The 19,318-nt window shown below is 34.5% G+C and overlaps 1 protein-coding gene across 1 annotated transcript in view; it reads right to left on the bottom strand.

Annotated features, from left to right (window-relative positions):
* The window catches only part of CHDC2 (calponin homology domain containing 2), a gene marked incomplete at its 5' end in the record, with an annotated part of 166,118 nt that overhangs the window by 120,229 nt on the left and 26,571 nt on the right, over positions 1 to 19,318 (bottom strand). Inside the window, 3 exon segments of the mRNA XM_008581149.1 lie at positions 11,102 to 11,333; positions 12,494 to 12,622; positions 17,646 to 17,746. Coding sequence (XP_008579371.1) covers positions 11,102 to 11,333; positions 12,494 to 12,622; positions 17,646 to 17,746 — 462 coding nt within the window.

Raw genomic sequence — 19,318 nt, 5'->3', positions numbered from 1 at the left:
GGGGGGGAACCGGTCTGCATGTGGGATCCGAACCCGCGGGCGGGAGCGCCGCTGTGGGACCCGACCCCGCGGGCGGGAGCGCCGCCGCGCTTCCCAAGCGGCGCACTTATCCAGTGCGCCACCGGGCCGGCCCTCTAATTTTATTTTTTATTTTTTATTATACATACATGTGGAGTACATTGATTTTCAATAACTGTGTACAATGTGCGGTGGTTAGATGGGTAAAGTTAGCTTATTCATCATTACAATACATAATCATTCTTTGTATCCCTTGACCAATTCCTCACTGGCCTCCTTCCCTCTCCCCCACCCCTCCCCTTTTCCACCTCTAGTTTTCTAAAAGTTCAATGTATTACTGTGATTGTTGTTTGTTTCTTTCTTTCTGTGTCTCTTTATCGTTCATTTGTTTGTTTATGGATTCAGCTCTCAGGTATGAGTGAGAACATGTGGTATTTCTCTTTCCGTACCTGGGTTGTTTCACTCAGGATAATTTTCTCCAGGCTCATCCACATTGCTGCAAATGGTAGAATTTCATTCTTTTTCTTATGGCTGAGTAGTATTCCATTGTGTATATATACCAGAGTTTCTTTATCCACTTATCCATTGATGGACATTTAGGTTGGTTCCATCTCCTGGCTATCGTAAATAGAGCTGCAATAAACATGGTAGTGCAGGTATCCCTTCTACCTGATGTTTCCCAATCCTCTGTATTTATCCCCAGGAGTGGGATTGCTGGATCATATGGAAGTTCTATCTGTAGTTGTTTAAGGAGCCTCCATACTGTTCTCCATAATGACTGTACTAATTTACAGTCCCACCAACAGTGCAGAAAGGTTCCTCTTTCTCTACATCCTTGCCAGCATTTGTTATTCTCTGTCTTTTTTTATAATAGTCAGTCTGATTGGGGTGAGGTGATTTCTCAAAGTGGTTTTGACTTGCGTTTTCCTGATGATTAATGATGTTGCGCATTTCTCATATACCTGTTGGACATTTGTATTTTCCTTTGAGAAATGTCTATTCAGTTCCTTTGCCCATTTTTTAATTGGATTAAATTTTTTTTTGTTGTATATTCTGGATATTAATCCCTTGTCAGATGTATAGTTTGCAAATATTATCTTGCATTCTGTAGGATGGCTTTTCATGCTATTGATTGTTTCCTTTGCAGTGCAGAAGCTTTTTAGTTTGATAAAACCCCATTTGTTTATTTTTTTCTTTTGTTGCCTGTGCTTTTGGGGTGTTATTCGTAAAGTCATTGCCCAGTCCTAAATCCTGGAGCAATTCTCTATGTTTTCTTCTAGGATTTTTAAAGTTTCAGGCCTTATATTTAAGTCTCTAATCCATTTTGAGTTGATTTTGGTATACGGTGAATTGTACAGATCAAGTTTTGTTTTTCTACAAATGGATATCCAGTTTTCCCAGCACCATTTATTGAAGAGGCAGTCTTTTCCCCAATGTATGTTCTCGGTACCTTTGTCAAAGATCATTGGCTGTAAATATGTGAGTTGGTTTCTGAGTTCCCTATGCTGTTCCATTGACCCATGTATCTGTTTTTATGCCAGTATCATGCTGTTTTTGTTACTACATGTTTGTAATATAGTTTGAAGACAGGAACTGTAATGCCTTCAGCCTTACTTATTTTGCTCAGGATTGCTTTGGCTATTCAGGGTCTTTTGTTATTCCATATGAATGTCACGATTGCCATTCCATTTCTGTGAAGAATATCATTGGTATTTTGATTGGAACTGCATTGAATCTGCAGATGGCTTTGGGTAGTATGGACATTTTTACTACATTGATTCTTCCAATCCACAAACAAGGAATGTCTTTCCATCTTTTAGTGTTATCTTCAATTTCTTTCAGAGGTGATTTGTGGTTCTCATTGTAGAGATCTTTCACCTCTTTGGTTAGATTTATTCCTAGGTCTTTTATTTTGGGGGGCACTATTGTAAATGGGCTTGCTTTCTTGATCTCTTTTTCTTCTAGTGTGTTGTTGGAGTATAAAAATGCTACTGATTTTTGTATGTTGGTTTTGTACACTGAAACCTTACTGAATTCATTAATCAGCTCTAAGAGTTGTTTGGTAGAATTTTTGGGGTTTTCTATATATAGACTCATGTCATCTGCAAACAGGGACAATTTGATTTCCTCTTTACCTACTTGGATGCTCTTTATTTCTTTCTCTTGTCTAATTGCTCTGGTAAGTACTTCCAATACTATGTTTAAAAGGATTGGAGAGAGTGGGCATCCTTTTTTTGTTCCTGATCTTAAGGTGAAAGCTTTCAGCTTTTCCCCATTCAGGATGATATTGGCAGTGGCTTTATCATACATGGCTTTTATTATGTTGAGATACTTTCCCTCTATACCTAATTTGTTGAGAGCCTTTATCATGAAGGACTGTTGAATTTTGTCAAATACTTTTTCTGCATCTATTGACATAATCATATGGTTTTTGTTCTTCACTTTGTTGATGTTGTATATCACATTTATTGACTTCTGTATGGTGAACCATCCTTGCGTTCCTGGGACGAATCCCACTTAATCATGGTGTATAATCTTTTTGATATGTTGCTGTATTCTGTTTGCTAGTATTTTGTTGAAGATTTTAGCATCTAAATTCATCAAGGGTATTGGCTTGTAGTTTTCATTTTTGTTGTATCTTTGTCTGGTTTTGATATCAGGGTAATGCTGACTTTATAGAATGAGTTTGAGTGAATGGCTTCTGTTTCAATTTTTTGGAATAGTTTTGAAAAAACTGGTATCAATTCCTCTTTAAAGGTTTGGTAGAATTCAGCACTGAAGCCATCTGGTCCTCAGCTTTTCTTTTTTGGAAGATTTCTGATTACTGCTTCAAACTCATTGCTTGTTATTGGTCTTGTCAGTTTTTCTAAGTCTTCTTCATTCAATCTTGGTAGTTTGTATGAGTCAAGAAATTTATCCATTTCCTCTAGATTTTCAAATTTGTTGGTGTATAGTTGTTCATAGTAATCTCTAATGATTTTTTGTATTTCTGTGGTATCAGTTGTGATACCCCCTTTATCATTTGTGATTTTTCTTATTTGGGTCTTCTTTTTTCTTTTTTAGTAAGTCTGGCTAGTGGTTTGTCAATTTTGTTTACCTTCTCAAAAAAACAACTTTTTGTTTCATTGATCTTTTGTATTACATTTTTGGTCTCTATTTCATTTAGTTCTGCTCTGATTTTAATTATTTCTTTCTGCCCACTAACCTTTGGATTGGATTGTTCTTGTTTTTCTAGTTCCTCGAGGTATAAAGCTAGGTTGTTTATTTGAAATCTTTCTATTCTCCTGATGTAAGTAAGCATTAATTGCAATAAAATTTCCTCTTAGTACTGCTTTTGCAGTATCCCATAGGTTTTGGTATGATGTGTTGTTATTATCATTGCTTTCAAGAAATTTTTTATTTCCTGTTTGATTTCTTCTTTAACCCATATGTTATTCAGAAGCATGTTGTTTTATTTCCTAGTATTTGTGTGATGTCCATAGTTTCTTCTGTTATTAATTTCTAGTTTTAATCCATTATGGTCTGAGAAGATTAATGAAATGATTTCAATTTTTTTTTAAACTTGTTGATACTTGATTTGTGACCTAATATGTGATCTATCTTGGAGAATGTTCCATGTGCTCATGAGAAGAATGAATATTCTATGGTTGCTTTTTGAAATGTTCTATATATATCCACCAAGTCCAATTGGTCTAGAGTGTAGTTTAAATCCTGTGTTTATGAACACGAAGCCTCTTGGGGGTCAGTAATGTGAAACTTACACAGGAGCTTGTTCTGTGAATAAATTGATGATCTGTACTTGGTTTGTGGGTCTATCTCTAGGTGTGTTTTATTTCATAATTTTATAAATCAAGAAGAAATAGCCTAGGTCTTCAAAGTTCCTCTTGCACATGAAAATTAATTAAAATTGACTAGTTAAAATTAGTGTTCATAGATTCATTAGAGAATAAGGCAATATTGTTAGTTATATAACTTAATCACCCAGTGGAAGCAAAAATTATGATGTAAAAACTATAATTATTTTCTTTAATGTCTACATGTATGCATATCCCATCAATGTGAACTTTATTAAGTAAAATCTTAATAATTTTAGCCATATTCCTTCTCAGCTTAAGTATTAAGATATTAAATAATTTTACGGTGTTTTTTTTTTCAATTACGAGAGTACCCCTACTTTGAATATTGAAAATAGACTCATGCAAAAGGCTCAGTGTACTTATGATCTATCTTTACAGATAAAGAAACCAGCTACCACTATCAACAGTAAAATGTTAAGGTAAAAAACTGTTTTGAAAATAAGAACTGTAAAATGTTTCTTTATTCTTATATTAATGTGTGGAATTGAAAAGTACTTCAGGAATTCAATTCCAATCAGTTACTATTATCACTTTGATTTTAACACTCAGTTTGAATCTAAAGCCAAGTTTCTCTGTCTTTGTTGGACACTGTTGGCAGTATGAATTGGCAGGATGCCCAGAAATAGAGGTGACACTTTATTTTCATGTTATTAAATATATCAAAGAGCTTGCCAGCAGCTCTAAGAGCAAAGAGAAAAGCATGCTATATAATTTTTAAGCCCAAAATTCCTGTGTCAAGCTGGGAAAAAAACTGCACAAGGGAAGGTGAATATTCTTAATGAAATATAGTTTGGCTAAGTGCTGTATTAGAAATGATGAGTTTTGAACTGACTCACCACTGCCAAATAGAATCAGCACTGGTGAATATGTTTAATGAAAACAGAAATACATAACACTTAACATTATCTCAATTAAATTTATTAATAATAACTAATATTTACTGAACAATTGCTAGGTCCTAAGCTCTGTTCTGATATGCTTTCATTATGAATGGTAAACCATTCCCCTGGTGAAGATGATTTTCTGTGACATTCTACACACTTATGCTAAATGAGAGGCTCTGGGATGGAATGGTTAGCTTGGAAACAATTTGAACCCTTCCCCCTAAGCTTATTGTCTGGCATTCTAGGATATACTATTGGTGTATGACAACTGCAGGGAGATACATATTAGAGTGGAATCTTGGAGTAACACCTATATGTGCTGCAATTACTCCTCTCAGATGAACTGGGATTTCCACTATGATTTAAAATGATTCTATAATCATTTTAGAGATCTTCCCAGTGTGTTTAGTGAAAATGTTAATTCTCACAATTCACCCAACTTGAAGTGAGTAGATAGTAATATTTAGTAGATCTTTCTCTCATGATTTCAGGAACATAAATTGCATTTTCTTTTCTTTTTAAAAGACTGTTTCCATCTTTCAGTGATTTGAGGAAGGACTAAAAAGAAATAATATCAACAGGCCTCTAGGAATTGAAAGCAGAGTAATGCTCAACATTACTCATCATTAAGGAAATGCAAAGCAAAACTGCAATGAGATATCACTTCACACCTGTTAGCATGACTATTATTAAAAAGACAAAAGATAACAATTGTTTGCAAGGATATGGAGAAAGGGGAACTCTTGCACTCTTTTGGTGGGAATGTAAATTAGTACAGCCAATATGGAAGATTGTATGGAGGTTCCTCAAAAAAATAGAAATTGAATTACCTTATGATCCAGTAATTCCACTTCTGGGTATATATACAGAGGAAATGAAATCAGTATGTCAAAGAGATATCTGCATTCCCATGTTCATTGCCCCATTATTTACAATAAGCAAGACATGGAATCAACCAAAGTGTCAATCAAGGGACGAATGAATAAAAATAATGTGGCATTCATAAACAATGGAATACTCTTCAGCCTTCACAGAAAAGTAAATCCTGTCATTTGCAACAACATTGATGAAACTGGAAGACATTATGCTAAGTGAAATAAGCCAGGCACAGAGATCACATGATCTCACTCAAATGTGGAATCTAAAAATATCAAACTCATAGAAAGAGAGAGAAGAATGGTGGTTACCAAAGGCTGGAGGATGGGGGGAATGGGAAGAAGTTGGTCAAAGCTACAAAGTCACAGCTAGACAGGAGGAATAAATGATAAGTATTTAAGGTGATGAATATGTCAATTAGATTGATTCAATCACTACATACTGTATATATAGATACTATAACATAGCTGTTTACCACATAATTATATATAGTTATAATTTGTCAAAAGTTTAAGACTGTATCATAAATATGTATAATTATTATGTTGATTTTTTTTTTCAAATTTTAAAATTTGTAAAAAAGAAAAGAAAGCTCCCAAAAGTCACATAATTGAATAGTTGGATACTGAATTATTTTTAGGAAAGAAAACCACTGTGAAAGAGAAAATATGACATTATAAAGCTATCATAGCCCTTAGAAAAAGGAAACAGAATAAGAATTAACTGATGAATAGGAAATCCCTTCAAATAATTTCTTTGGTTTCTGCTCTTTTACCTGAATATATCACACATCAACAAATGAACTGGGCCCTATTGCTCTTGCTGCTGTGAATTGGTGTTTGTAGAGTGAAATTACTTGAGATACACCAGAAAAGCAGCATTTGCAACCACTTCTAGATTCAGGTTTGAGAAAGGTGATGCACAAACATGTCACAAACGATTCAATAATATTGAAAATAAAACAAAAAAACGGTTTGCTACCCACACCATTAACCTACAATAGATTCCAGTTTTGCATCCTGTAAGCAAATGACTCTCCAGCTGGGGGTTACTGTACATAAAGCTTAGCAATTGCACTTTCCTTGTTAATGTGTATGACACTAGAACTGATGACTTGTCCAGGACTTTAAGCTTCACTTGGTCAGAAATCCTGGATTTAGCCTATAAACATTAGGATTACATGTTTCTCCTCAGTTCTAAACTACTGGGTTCTTAAACTTCTTGATCTGATATACTTAACCACAGGTAATTACAGTGTACAGCCTAAAGACAAGGACAAAAATGCCAAATGGTGGAGTTTATACCTGTCAAGTCTTAAAATTTTCTAAATCTTTTTCTGATCCTCCAATAAATGGCAAGTAGGATGATGCTTTAAAGTACTTGCTCTGGAGATAGAGTGCTTGGGTTCAAATCCTGGCTTTGCTATTTAGTAGCTGTGTGACTTTGAGAAAGTTACTTATTCTCTCTCTGCCTCCATTTCTCATCAGTAAAATGGGGATAATAATAGTGGGTACATCACAGGGTGGTTTTAAAAAGTAAATAAATTAATATCCATAAAGCCTATACAATGATGCCTTGTTACATAGTAAGAGTCCAATACACATCAACCATTATTACTAATAAAATACCATCACAAAATTATTTTAAAGGAATAAGGTAAGAGAGAAATCAAAAAGCAAGTTCAGTAGTGTATGGATCACTGGATAGCAATAATAAAATCAACAACAGAAATGATGAGTCATTAAGATTAAACCATAAGAAGATAACAGGAAGAGTAAAACTATAGAAATACATGAGAAAGAAGGGCAACTTCCTGTTCAGGATAATAAACTGAACGTATGTGCTTATCTTCTCTCCCTCTCAAAATATTCCTAACATGTCAGAAAGATTGCAGAAAAGGAATAACCTGTAACAACACTGAAATTTGAAAAGGAACCATTAATGTACCAGAAACATTGAAAAATATTCATATAAAGACAGAGAATGGATGAAATTGTACTGAGGAATAGGTCAAAATGTTGTGCTGCATAGCAATATGCTGCAGGGGGAAAGGAAGCCATTTTTTCCTGGAGGAACACAAGAGAAACTCCAAGTTCAGAGTTTGCAGATACAGAGGGAAGAAGTGATATGTGGTACAGTAATCATGCTGATTAATAGAAGTACTGCATATGGAAGAGCTAGACTTCATCTCTTATCCCACAACACATTTACAAAGAGACTGATAGTAGCAGACTTAGAATCCCGGAAAAACTGGAGATCTCTTGAAATAAATTCAGCTTCCAGATACCTGGGAGATTTAGGGCACATGTATGGATGTCCATGCTCTAGAATAAATCTCCCCCTTATCTTTGCATTGTGTGGGTCTGGCTTCTCCTTTCCCAGTACCCTAAAGTAAAGCATTCCTATTGCCATGACTTGTCCACTTAATTCAAGACTTTTCTCTACCTTCTATTCTGGGAAAAGATTTTCATGCTGATAACATTGATTTGCTCACCACTTCTTGGGCACAGGGACTGATGGTCAGCTCTTGCCTCATGAATATGAATAATCAATAATAATAATAAATAAATAAATAATATTTGATGGAAAAACAGACCTACACAGTGGCAAGAAAAACCCTTGTTTCCTGATTATATCTACAACCAAGTTCTTCATTTATATATATGAATAAATAATACCCCAAAATCAGAATTATTTAAGAAAAAACATCAACTGGAAAGAAAATTATCAAATTAAAAATAAAAAAAAAAAGAATAAAGGGCTCAGGAGAAATGAATCAATTCAAAGAAAAATAAAATTTAGAAAAAAGCTTATACTTTAAAAGAGATATTTGAGAAAACATGCATCCATAACACAAAATGGGTTGCTATTACAAGATGAAAAGAAATAAGGAAGGAAGGAAGGAAAGAAGGGCAGGAGGGAGGCAGGAAAGGAGAAAGGGAGGGACAAATGACCCGTTAAATAATAACACAGAATTCTTGGAAAACAAAACTTTAAATACCAATTGAAAGATTTTATAGAAGACCAGAAGAGAAAGTGAAAGAGAACTACAAGTATAAAAAAGTAAAAGATAGAAAAAGATGAAAAGCATAAAACATTATTGCAAGGGACATAAAGGATCAGTAAAGCAGGTATAGCATTCTTCTAATAGTAGGTTCAGAAAGACAGAATAGAAAAAATAGAGAAAACAGAAAGAACAAAATAGCAGAAAAGGAGTCAGGGAAGAACAATTAAAAGATTAGTTTTTTAAATGAAAGTACCTATTGAATGCCAAGCAGATTGAATGACGAAAAAGATCCCCACACTCAGATTTCATTTCAATAAATAGCTGAATAGAAGAATAGCAGAGAAATGGGAACCATAAAAGAATTCTGAGAGAATGGCACATTACTCACAAAATATTGCACAGAAGTATCAGAAACACTGGATGAGTCCAGATGATGGGATAATATTGAGACCTTGAGAAGGGGGTTCAAATGCTAACAAAAATGTATGAACTTGGAGGTCTCTTCTTAGCCTGAGAGTCCATGATCCACATATTCCAAATCAAAAAATGACGCTGAATTACATTGTAACCTGTACAAAGTCTATCTTTATTCACAGTTTTTTGATTGTGGGCAACTTCTTTCCCAAGGCTAGCAGGCCACCATACTCCTCTAGAACTGCCTTTCTCCAGGCAGTACCCAGTGATGTGGATTGTTTCTCACTTTTCAAAATAGTAAAGATTTAAAAATGTGACAGCATTCAACTCAGGAAACAACCAGCCTGACAATGTATTTCATTAGTGGGGTTATAATATATAACAGTTTCTAGAAAATCATCCAAGAATGTATTATAAGAGACTTTGAGTTTATATTATTTGATTCAATGATCCCATCTCTGAGAAACTTCCTATTAGTATCCAGAAATGTCCACTACCATTTATAAACAAATGATTCATTTCTACATTTGTACCAACAAAAAACATAACAAAATAGCATAAGTAAATGCCTCCAAATTAATGTGAATTGGCAAGCAAATAATGACACATGAAAGCAATGACAAATGATACAACAAATTAGCAATCCCTACTATAGCAAACAATATATAGAAAATAAAAACTAAAATCCCAACTTCTATGAAAACAACAAACATCTGAACATTTTTCTTAGTAGCAAAAATTCTGGAATGCATCCAAAGTGGAATAAAGAGTTACAGATGTGAAAATAATTAAGCATAAAATTCAAGTTTAAAAAAAGTAAAGTATAAAGAAACAATTCGACATTACATGGTTTAGAAAACACAGAAGTGGACAAATTAATCCAAAAACTTATTCATTATATGAGACAAAAAAGAAAACCACTGACGCCTATAATCAATAAAAAAATAAAATTACAATTATCAATAAGGAAGAGACTATAACTTCATATAGGGGAATAAAAAACAGGAAGACTACTAGTCACAACTGTTGAATGATGAGTTTTAAATTGTCAATCAATCATTTTTCCCCAAAATGAAAAGAAATCATTAAAATGTACTCAAAATAGGTAACATTTTCAGAAGAACAGACACCAAAGCAAAAAACTGAAGAGTTATTGCAGAATAACTTCTCTAAAAAATTCACTTGAGCCAGATGATTTTATGATTAAACCTGGGCTTTTTAGGGTATCTGCTGCATTAATTTTCCCACAGCATGGTCAAAGATGAAATATTATCTAATTCATTATATAAAGTCGAAATTGTCCTATTAATTTTAAAACTGAGAAATATAACATATAAGAAAACTATTGACTTGGCTCACTCTTGAAAATAGAGCAAAAATTCTAAACATACCTTGCCTAGCTATAGAGATCATTACTTCCTCTATGGTGGCAGCAAGTGACCCCAGTGCTGAGAAAGGAAGTAGAAAAGCTCTGAGAACCCACTACATCAGCAACGTCATAACAAGTGTGAGGGGCCTAAATTCCTTTTTAAGAATTAAGTGACCTGATATAACCAAAGCAGTCTAACTATTTTAGACATGCTGATTAATAAAATAACACATTAAAGAAGGGAGGTAAATGTCCTGTCAAAAAGGAGATGTGTCAAAGAAAAGAGAGCCCTCTCTGTTCCCTAATACCACTGTCTACCTGGCTTTATTTAAGTTTGACAGTTTACTTATATAAAAATGTGCAGTTTCCAAAATTTTCAAGTTTAAAAGGGCTTTTCCTACCCATAATTTACTCTTTCTCATTTCACAGATGAGGAAACTGAGGTCCAGCGATTTCCAGTGCTTGCCTAAAATCATCAGATGTTTAGAAGAAATTAAAAAGTACATATATACCAAATAATTGATATTTGCATTTTTGTACTCTTCTTAATAGTCTTCTCATAATTTATCAGTTTAGAATAAATTATTTAATATTGTGTTTCACTTAAAATGATTCCAATAAATACATTATATTTTACAATATGATTCAAAGCAAGGAATTTAGAGAAATATGTAACTGTCACCTTACAGTCTCTGGAATAGAAAGGTTATGGGGTCCTTCAGACCAGCCGAAGAGACTGAACCAGGTCTGAACTGCATTTACAACCTTCTGAAAGAAATTATATGCCTTTGTTCCTTTTTCAGGATAAAATAATTGTTCATTCTTCTCTTTGTTTTCCATAGATTGATCATCTTTCTTGGACGTTTTACTTTCATCTGAGTTCAAATTTTCATGTATTATTTCCATTCCTAAAAATCAAATTTATTTGTAAAAAATGGTTACTTGACCATAGAGTAAAATATTCTGCCCACTATTTCCATTTGTACGTAGACAAATAGAGCCTATTCTACAAATTATTCTGTACTCTCAAAGAAATTCTAAGTCAATTTACTTTATCTTAAAATAAATAATAAAAACATATTTATTTTCTATTACCCAATAGAAATGTTTTAAAAATAGATTAATTTTAATAAAGAAAACAGTTAAGTTTTTTCTTGCCATAATGGTAAGTGAAAACATTCCCCAAAGAGGAACCTTTCATTTTTAATTACCTAGATAAAATGTCTTGACAATTCTTCAGGTTTACTTACTAGAGAAAATTAAACAGCTGAAAAAATTATATAAAAAAAAATATTTACTTCAGATTCCAAATAGCTTTTTATGCAAATCAATCACATCAATAAAACAAAATATTTTTGAGTTAAGAAAAATTTTGAGGATATAAAAAGATTTTCTTCCCCCCCTCCCCCAAAATATCTGCCTATGTACTGGTACAAGCATATACTCACTAAAAATCTCACACTATTTCACTTGGTTTGGTCCATTCAATAAAAAGGAAAATTTTCAGTATTACCCATATCCAGATAAAGGAATGTTTGGACAGTTAATTACAAATTATTAAGTCAAACTCACAAATTTACCTGTGCTCACCTCTTTCTAAGATAAGCAAACTTGGATACAGCTGGATAAGGAAGAGACAAACTCCTAGTTCTGCAGTTCCCAAACTGTGTACAGAGGGTAACTGAGATGTCACAACAAATTTACAGGGTACCCACAAGATATTTAAAATCTTAATTAAATATTACTGCAACATCTGCTGGACAGCACATAAGCTACTACTCATAGATTTTTGTACCAAACCACTTGGAACTATTTGGTACATCTTTTGGCCTAGGGAAAAATACTGAGAATCTAAGAGTGCTATGAACCAAGAACATTAAAGAACCTCTGCTATTGAAAACAGATGACCCACTTAAGACTAATGACAAATTCATGGTTTTCTTCATAAATTTCTTGTTACCTGAAAAATCCTAACTTTTAAATTAAGTGATACTTTTAAATTAAATGATATTAAGCACATCATATCATGGACTGGAATTGTGACATGCACTATATATTTGTCACATACCAACAAATAAGTTTCCTCTTGCAAGTTCAGCATCATTAAATTTAGTAGTGGTGGATGCCTTTCTCACTGAAGCATCCTGGGGGGGAAGTAAAACATTGTCTCTAGTCTTCACAGGACTTCTGTCTGTATCTACGATGACACATCAGATCTTAGTAAGTCAAACAAGCAATTGTGGAATTCACTATCACATTACAGTATTTAACCTGAAATATATATATATATATATATATATATGTGTGTGTGTGTGTGTGTGTGTGTGTGTATATGTATATATATATATATATATATACATATATATACATATATATATATTACACACTCATATGTATATATGTATATGTAATATATACATATATGTGTTATATACATATATAACAAAGTAAAAGAAATATATATGTATATAACAAAATATATATATATAGCAAAGTAAACTAAATACTCATTATATATCATATAAGATATCAAATAAGAAAACAATAACATAAAAGGTGATATGGTTTTCTAAATTGAATTAAATGTATTTGACAACACAGTTATGGTACATCAAAGTTATTGGAGAATGAACAATGTTCAAATTTACCATAAACAAGAATATATAAAACACATGAAATAGCTGTACACCAAAAAAAACCTTTTTAATTATTATACATCATGTTCAAAATAAGTTATAAGAAAAGAATCACTAAGAAAAGCAATTTCCTCCTAGTTAATTCTCTGAAATGACCACACTGCTTGGTTTTGAGCTGATACCATTTTGCACAGATTTCCCTCTCTACTTCAGTTAGATTTGCTCTATATACATTAGAGTTTGCCACAGTGGGAATCCTCATACAAAGGCAGTGCTGACCATGAAAAGCTAGCATATGTGACCCGAGGCCAGACATCAAAATACATATGTAGTTTTTCAATTAAGCGTGTGATCTATACCAAATTATTAATACTGCCCTACTTTGGGGTATAGTTAATGTATTTTAAGATTTCACCTGTATTGAGCACATCATACTGTAGTGCACAATAGCTAAGTGTGTAGGTTTTGAGGTCTCACAAATTTGGTTAGATTTTCCTGGGACAAGCTGGTCACCCTCTCCATTTCTCAGAGCCTTAATCTGTAAAGTGAGGTCTATAAGGGCATCTAACTGAGAATTGTTGAGAAGACTAAATGAAATAACAAATGTAAGGCACATAGCAGAATACTATATACCTGGGAAGCATCAAATATACATTAAAAATTATTATACATATTTCTAAAAGTATTTTAGAATATCTAAGAGTCATGAGTTCTTTCTTTAAAAATATTTCCCCAAATGGATGCATTATTTTTAATCCACAGATGTCATACTCAAACAATTATCTAACAGATACGAAGACTTTATTCATTTTTTCATTTTATGTGGGATCCGAACCCTCGGCGGGAGCGCCACCGCGCTTCCCAAGCGGCGCACTATAGCAGTGCGCCACCGGGCCAGCCCATTTTTTCATTTTATGTGGGATCCGAACCCTCGGCGGGAGCGCCACCGCGCTTCCCAAGCGGCGCACTATAGCAGTGCGCCACCGGGCCAGCCCATTTTTTCATTTTATGTGGGATCCGAACCCTCGGCGGGAGCGCCACCGCGCTTCCCAAGCGGCGCACTATAGCAGTGCGCCACCGGGCCAGCCCATTTTTTCATTTTAAAGAGATAACAATATTTTTTTATTGTACAGTAATTTTTCATTATTTTCTGGAAAGATATGAAAATATAAAAGAGTGGCAAAGCAATTCACAATCACATTTATAATGGCAATAATAATAAAATGATAGTAATAATAATATCTTCCAAGTATTTAGTCTACAAGTTCTCACAAAAGCTCTTTGAAGTAGACAAAAGAAATAATATTAGTATCCTGATACTCTCCTGCCATGCACATTTTGTTTAATAAAAGATGATAAATTTGAGTATCTGAGAATTAAAGATAAAATCATATGGCAAAACAGAGGAGTTAGAAAACAAAATTGAATTTCCATCCAGGTTCACTGCTATTCCCATTATGTAGTGTTATCTGAAAACTCCCTTCCCCCCAAGAATTTTAGAAGAATATAAAAATATAACATAAGGATTAGTCAGAAACATACTTTAAATTCTGACAATGTGTGTTAGAATTTTGAGATTACCTATCTCTCTCTCATGTATCTATCTATGTCTACCCTGCCAGTGGGCTATTTCATAAAGTACTTTAAAATATTTTTCCAAATATACTATTCCACATATAACCCATTGCCTTATGAAAATAAGTAGCTGAGACATGACTTCCTGATGGTCCATAATTCAGATGATACATTCTACAATATCAAATAAACAACTTCTAGCTGTGAGACAAAGTGTGAGGTACTCTGGACACAAGGGTGAAAAGAAGAGAGATGATTCCTGTTCTCACAGACTTCATGGATATCAACATCTAGAAAGGGACACAGATAAGAGGTGGGTTAAGTCAAAAAAATATACTATTCCACATATAACCCATTGCCTTGTGAAAATACATAGCTGAGACATGACTTCCTGATGGTCCATAATTCAGATGATACATTCTATAATATCAAATAAATGACTTCTAGCTGTGAGACAAAGTGTGAGGTACTCTGGACACAAGGGTGAAAAGAAGAGAGATGATTCCTGTTCTCACAGACTTCATGGATATCAACATCTAGAAAGGGACACAGATAAGAGGTGGGTTAAGTCAAAATATGGAAAGGGCCATGACAGGAGAATTGCAAGAGTTATGTGGGTACACCAGAGAAACACAAAACCTTTGCATGCAAAGGCAGGGATCTTCCGTAGGTGTGTAGAGTGTGGTAGGGAAAATGCTCCAGTCACAAGAAATATCCTCATTGAGGATCTAGATGCTGGAAGAACTCACAGAAGTTTAATGTGGCTTGAGAATAGAGGGAAAGATGTCCAGAAATGAGAGTGAAGCCATTGGCTAGGACCATGCCACGTGGCGTCTTGTAGGCTTCATCTTACTAGCAATACTAGCAATAGCATTCCATAGAAAGATTCTACACCTGGGAATTACAAGATTGGATTTTCAGTTTATAAATATTACTGTGGCCACAGTGTGAAGGATGGTTTGTGAAAGGGAGGAACATCACAGGAGGCAGGAGAACAGTTTAGAAACCTTTGAAGTGATACTGGCAAGACATTATGGCAGCTGGAATGTGTGCAGTGGCAGTGGAGAGGGAGAGAAATGAACGGATTTGACACTTGTTCAGGCAGCAAAAGGGATAGAAATTGGTGGACTGGAGGTGTAGTGAGAGAGAGAAGACACTCAAGGATGGCACTCAGGTTTCTGGATTGGGCAGCTGGATCGACTGAAGGTGCATCGTGGGGTATACAGAAGGAGGAAAAAAAATTCAAAAAGAGATTAGTTTGGACCATAATGTTTTTGGGGTGCCTATGGGGGATCCAATGAAAGGTATCCAGAATGCTGTTAAATTCTGATTTCCTGAATCTCTCAGAGGGATCTGGGCTAAAGATATAGCCCATGAATTATAACTGAAGTCATGCAAGGGATAAAAGAAGAGGGGATCAGAACTCCCATTGACACAAAGAATTTAAAAATACAGATACAGGAAGTAGAACCCATGAGAGATGCTCAGAAGAAACAGAGAGGTCAGAGGAGACCTAGACAAGTACGGTATGTAGAAGCCTAGGGAGAGTTTGGAGAGAGACAGAGAATAGTCAACAGTCTTAGCTGTTCTCAGGACTCATATCACCGTTTAGTCAATATCAGTATAACTTCTTTCTCACTCCTGAAATTTCTTTCCTGTTAAAGGTAACTGAGGTATTCTAATTGCTTCATTTTCTCTGCTACTTTTCTCCCTCTCTCTGAGACGGTAAGTGATTCATCCGACTGGTAAATTTGGGAAGATTAAATATGGGATGCATAGCCTGAGTCTGCCCTTTATGCTCTTTGGGGATGAGCCTGTCCACTGAGAAGACAGTTGCCTTTCTCCTCCCTGCTGTCTTCCCAGACACTCACCCAAAGCAGTTAAGGAGGCAGAAGTTGAAGGGCATGAGTAATCCATGATATCTAATTAGGTGGGGTCTCTGGGTAATGGGATTCAGATAAGTGAATGGCCTAAGGCAGGAGAGAGTCCTGGCTCCTGGCCTTGTGACAGGAATAAAAGCAGAGATGACAGGTTTGAATACAAGCTTGGAATGTGGAAGTTCAAAGTGTTAATGCCTGATGGTCTCTATTTCTTCTGAAAAGTTAGAAAAAGTCATCCCCTGAGATTGAGGCAGAACCAGATCTTATAGGTTTCATAAGAGTGCTAAAAATTTGAAGAAGCAAATGGAATATAAGGGAAAACTGGTTAAAAACACAGAAAAGATTTTCAATTCAGCACTGAAAATTAAGGACTTGACAAGCTACAGAGGCAGGATTTTTTCCTTACTCTCCATCCTTTCTCTTCTCTGGGACTTAGTGCACCAATCATCCTCTTTTCCCTTGTCTTGCATTTCGTAGAACTCTCTGCTCACTCCCTTCTTCTCCATTGTTCTTAGTTTCTCTCACAATTTCTCCTTCAGGAATTCCAGGCTGGCCTACTGACCACTCTCTGTCCCACTTTAACTCCTCTCACATCTCCACAACTCCTCCCTTTCCAAATCATTGATACTCAAAACCCATAGAAGGTTCCCAGTATAACAGAATAAAGGGCTCAGCCGTATGTTCCTGAACCTGTGTTTCCTGCCTCATGTCTCCCATCACACGCCCATGCTTCTGCTTTATGGCCCTTTGCTCAAGTCATCCCTTTCAAGATCATCATTGCCAAGTTCTACATAAATTTCAAGTCTTCTACAAAGTCATTACAGACTCACAACATCAGCACTAACCTCCGCACCACCCCCACATGTACAACATTTCAATTGACTCATATAGAGAGATCTTAATTTAATCTTCTTTGTATTAATTTATTTATGTATCTTCCACAAGATTGTCAACTTTTGGAATTAAGAGACACTGTCATCTTCGATTCTCAATGATACGCACAGCTTCTGATAATGGCAGGTACTTAATAAACGTCTATTCATTTTAAGTTCACTTTATTTCTATTTGTCAGCCTTAGATTAAAGACCTATATAGTGAGGGAGAGAGAAATCAGTCGGATGTAACTTACCATTCTTTAAAATAAATTTTTGCTTATCCGGATGAATTGCTATATATGGGTATATAGTAAGAATGCAGTTTTCTGCTGTTGCAGTAACTGGAAGTGAAAACCTAAAGGTGAAAATTTTGCATTTTAATAAAATATAATTTTCAGAGGTAGCAAATACAACAAAATATTTTTGAGTATCCATATCCCGTTAATGATGAAGACATGAATTATTCATCATTATTTCTTTCCACCTACTTTGTTTTTGTTAACCACCTACTATATTTACCTTAATTGTTTTTAAAATGTTTGCTATTAATGCTTTTAACAGAGACTGTAAATTTCATTGTCAAATATGCTCTAGCACATAGCTTATAACTGTGCAGGTTCAAAAACACAGATTAAGGAAATTTTAGAGTTGAAAGGACCTTAGACTTAATTTATTCCCATTCTTCTATACAAGCCCTTAAAAATGGGATGTAGCCTTGGACATCACCACTAGGGAAACATTACCAGGATGACACTCACAAGTCACAAACAGCCTATTTTATTCATATCTGGAGAGCTATAACTTCAGAAGTTCTGTTCCAGAGCAACACAGAACAAAACCTGCAATCTGACCTCCACTACAGTCCTTCAAATATTTAAATATAGACATTATATTTTCTCTGAGGTTTCCCTTCTTCAGATTCCAAACATTTAGAATATTTAAGCGTGCTTTCTACTGCAAAGTCTCCAAATCTTTTACATACCAGTCTCATTTCCTTAGATGACCTTTTGTTTTGTGTTTGTCTTTCTTTAAAGGTGTCTGAGAAATGGAAGTAATACTACAAAAGTTATTCAACCAGTAGAGAGTACTATTATCTTCCATAATCTGCATACTTTATTTTATGAAAGTACTGTGAAGTTGTCTCATTATTTTTTACCAATCACAAAATACTATTAGATTATATTGGGGCTTTCTACCTTATGTGGCAACTTAGTCCTTGTGCAACTGATTTTTTAATTTTTTAAAATTTTGCTATTAAACGTATTGATTGTACATATTTATGAAGTACAGCTATATTTCAATACATGTATACAATGGGTGATGATCAATTCAGAGTAATTAGCGAATTCATCATTGCAAAACAATGATTTCTTTGTGATGTGAACATTTGATCTCCTCTATTCTAGTCATTTGATGAAAATGCAGCAAATTATTTTTAATTATAGATGCCTAGGTCAACTGTACACCAACAAAACTTCTGTATAAGTGCTTTTATAAATCTATGCCACTGTAATATTGCCTTATTGATTTCACTTTCCCATTATTAAGGAACTTTTACTCTTGAAAATCCCTGTATCATATTAGCCCTTCTATCTTGTTTATGGTCACCGGCCAAGGTAAAATGTTAAAATGCCATGCTATAAGCCATGTTACAGCAAGTAAAACATAGAATTAAATAAAACTAAGGAAAGTTCATAGGTTAAATATGAGTTTCAGGGACAATAAGGGTAAACACATGTTACATGTAATTGAGCGATTTCCACCCCAGTTCTATATATGATATTTTTTGATAAGAAAATGCATTATCTTTTTCTCTTCATCAATTGATATGTATTGAAATTTTAAGCAAAATACACATCCTCAACATTGTCTTCTTTAACCATCCCTAATCATTCTGTTCTATGGATCCTAAGCAGATGCATCAGAT

This window comes from Galeopterus variegatus, unplaced genomic scaffold, assembly GCF_000696425.1.
Source record: "Galeopterus variegatus unplaced genomic scaffold, G_variegatus-3.0.2 Scaffold2281, whole genome shotgun sequence".
Classification (NCBI taxonomy): Eukaryota; Metazoa; Chordata; class Mammalia; order Dermoptera; family Cynocephalidae; genus Galeopterus; species Galeopterus variegatus.
This window is presented reverse-complemented; position numbering and strand designations above follow the sequence as displayed.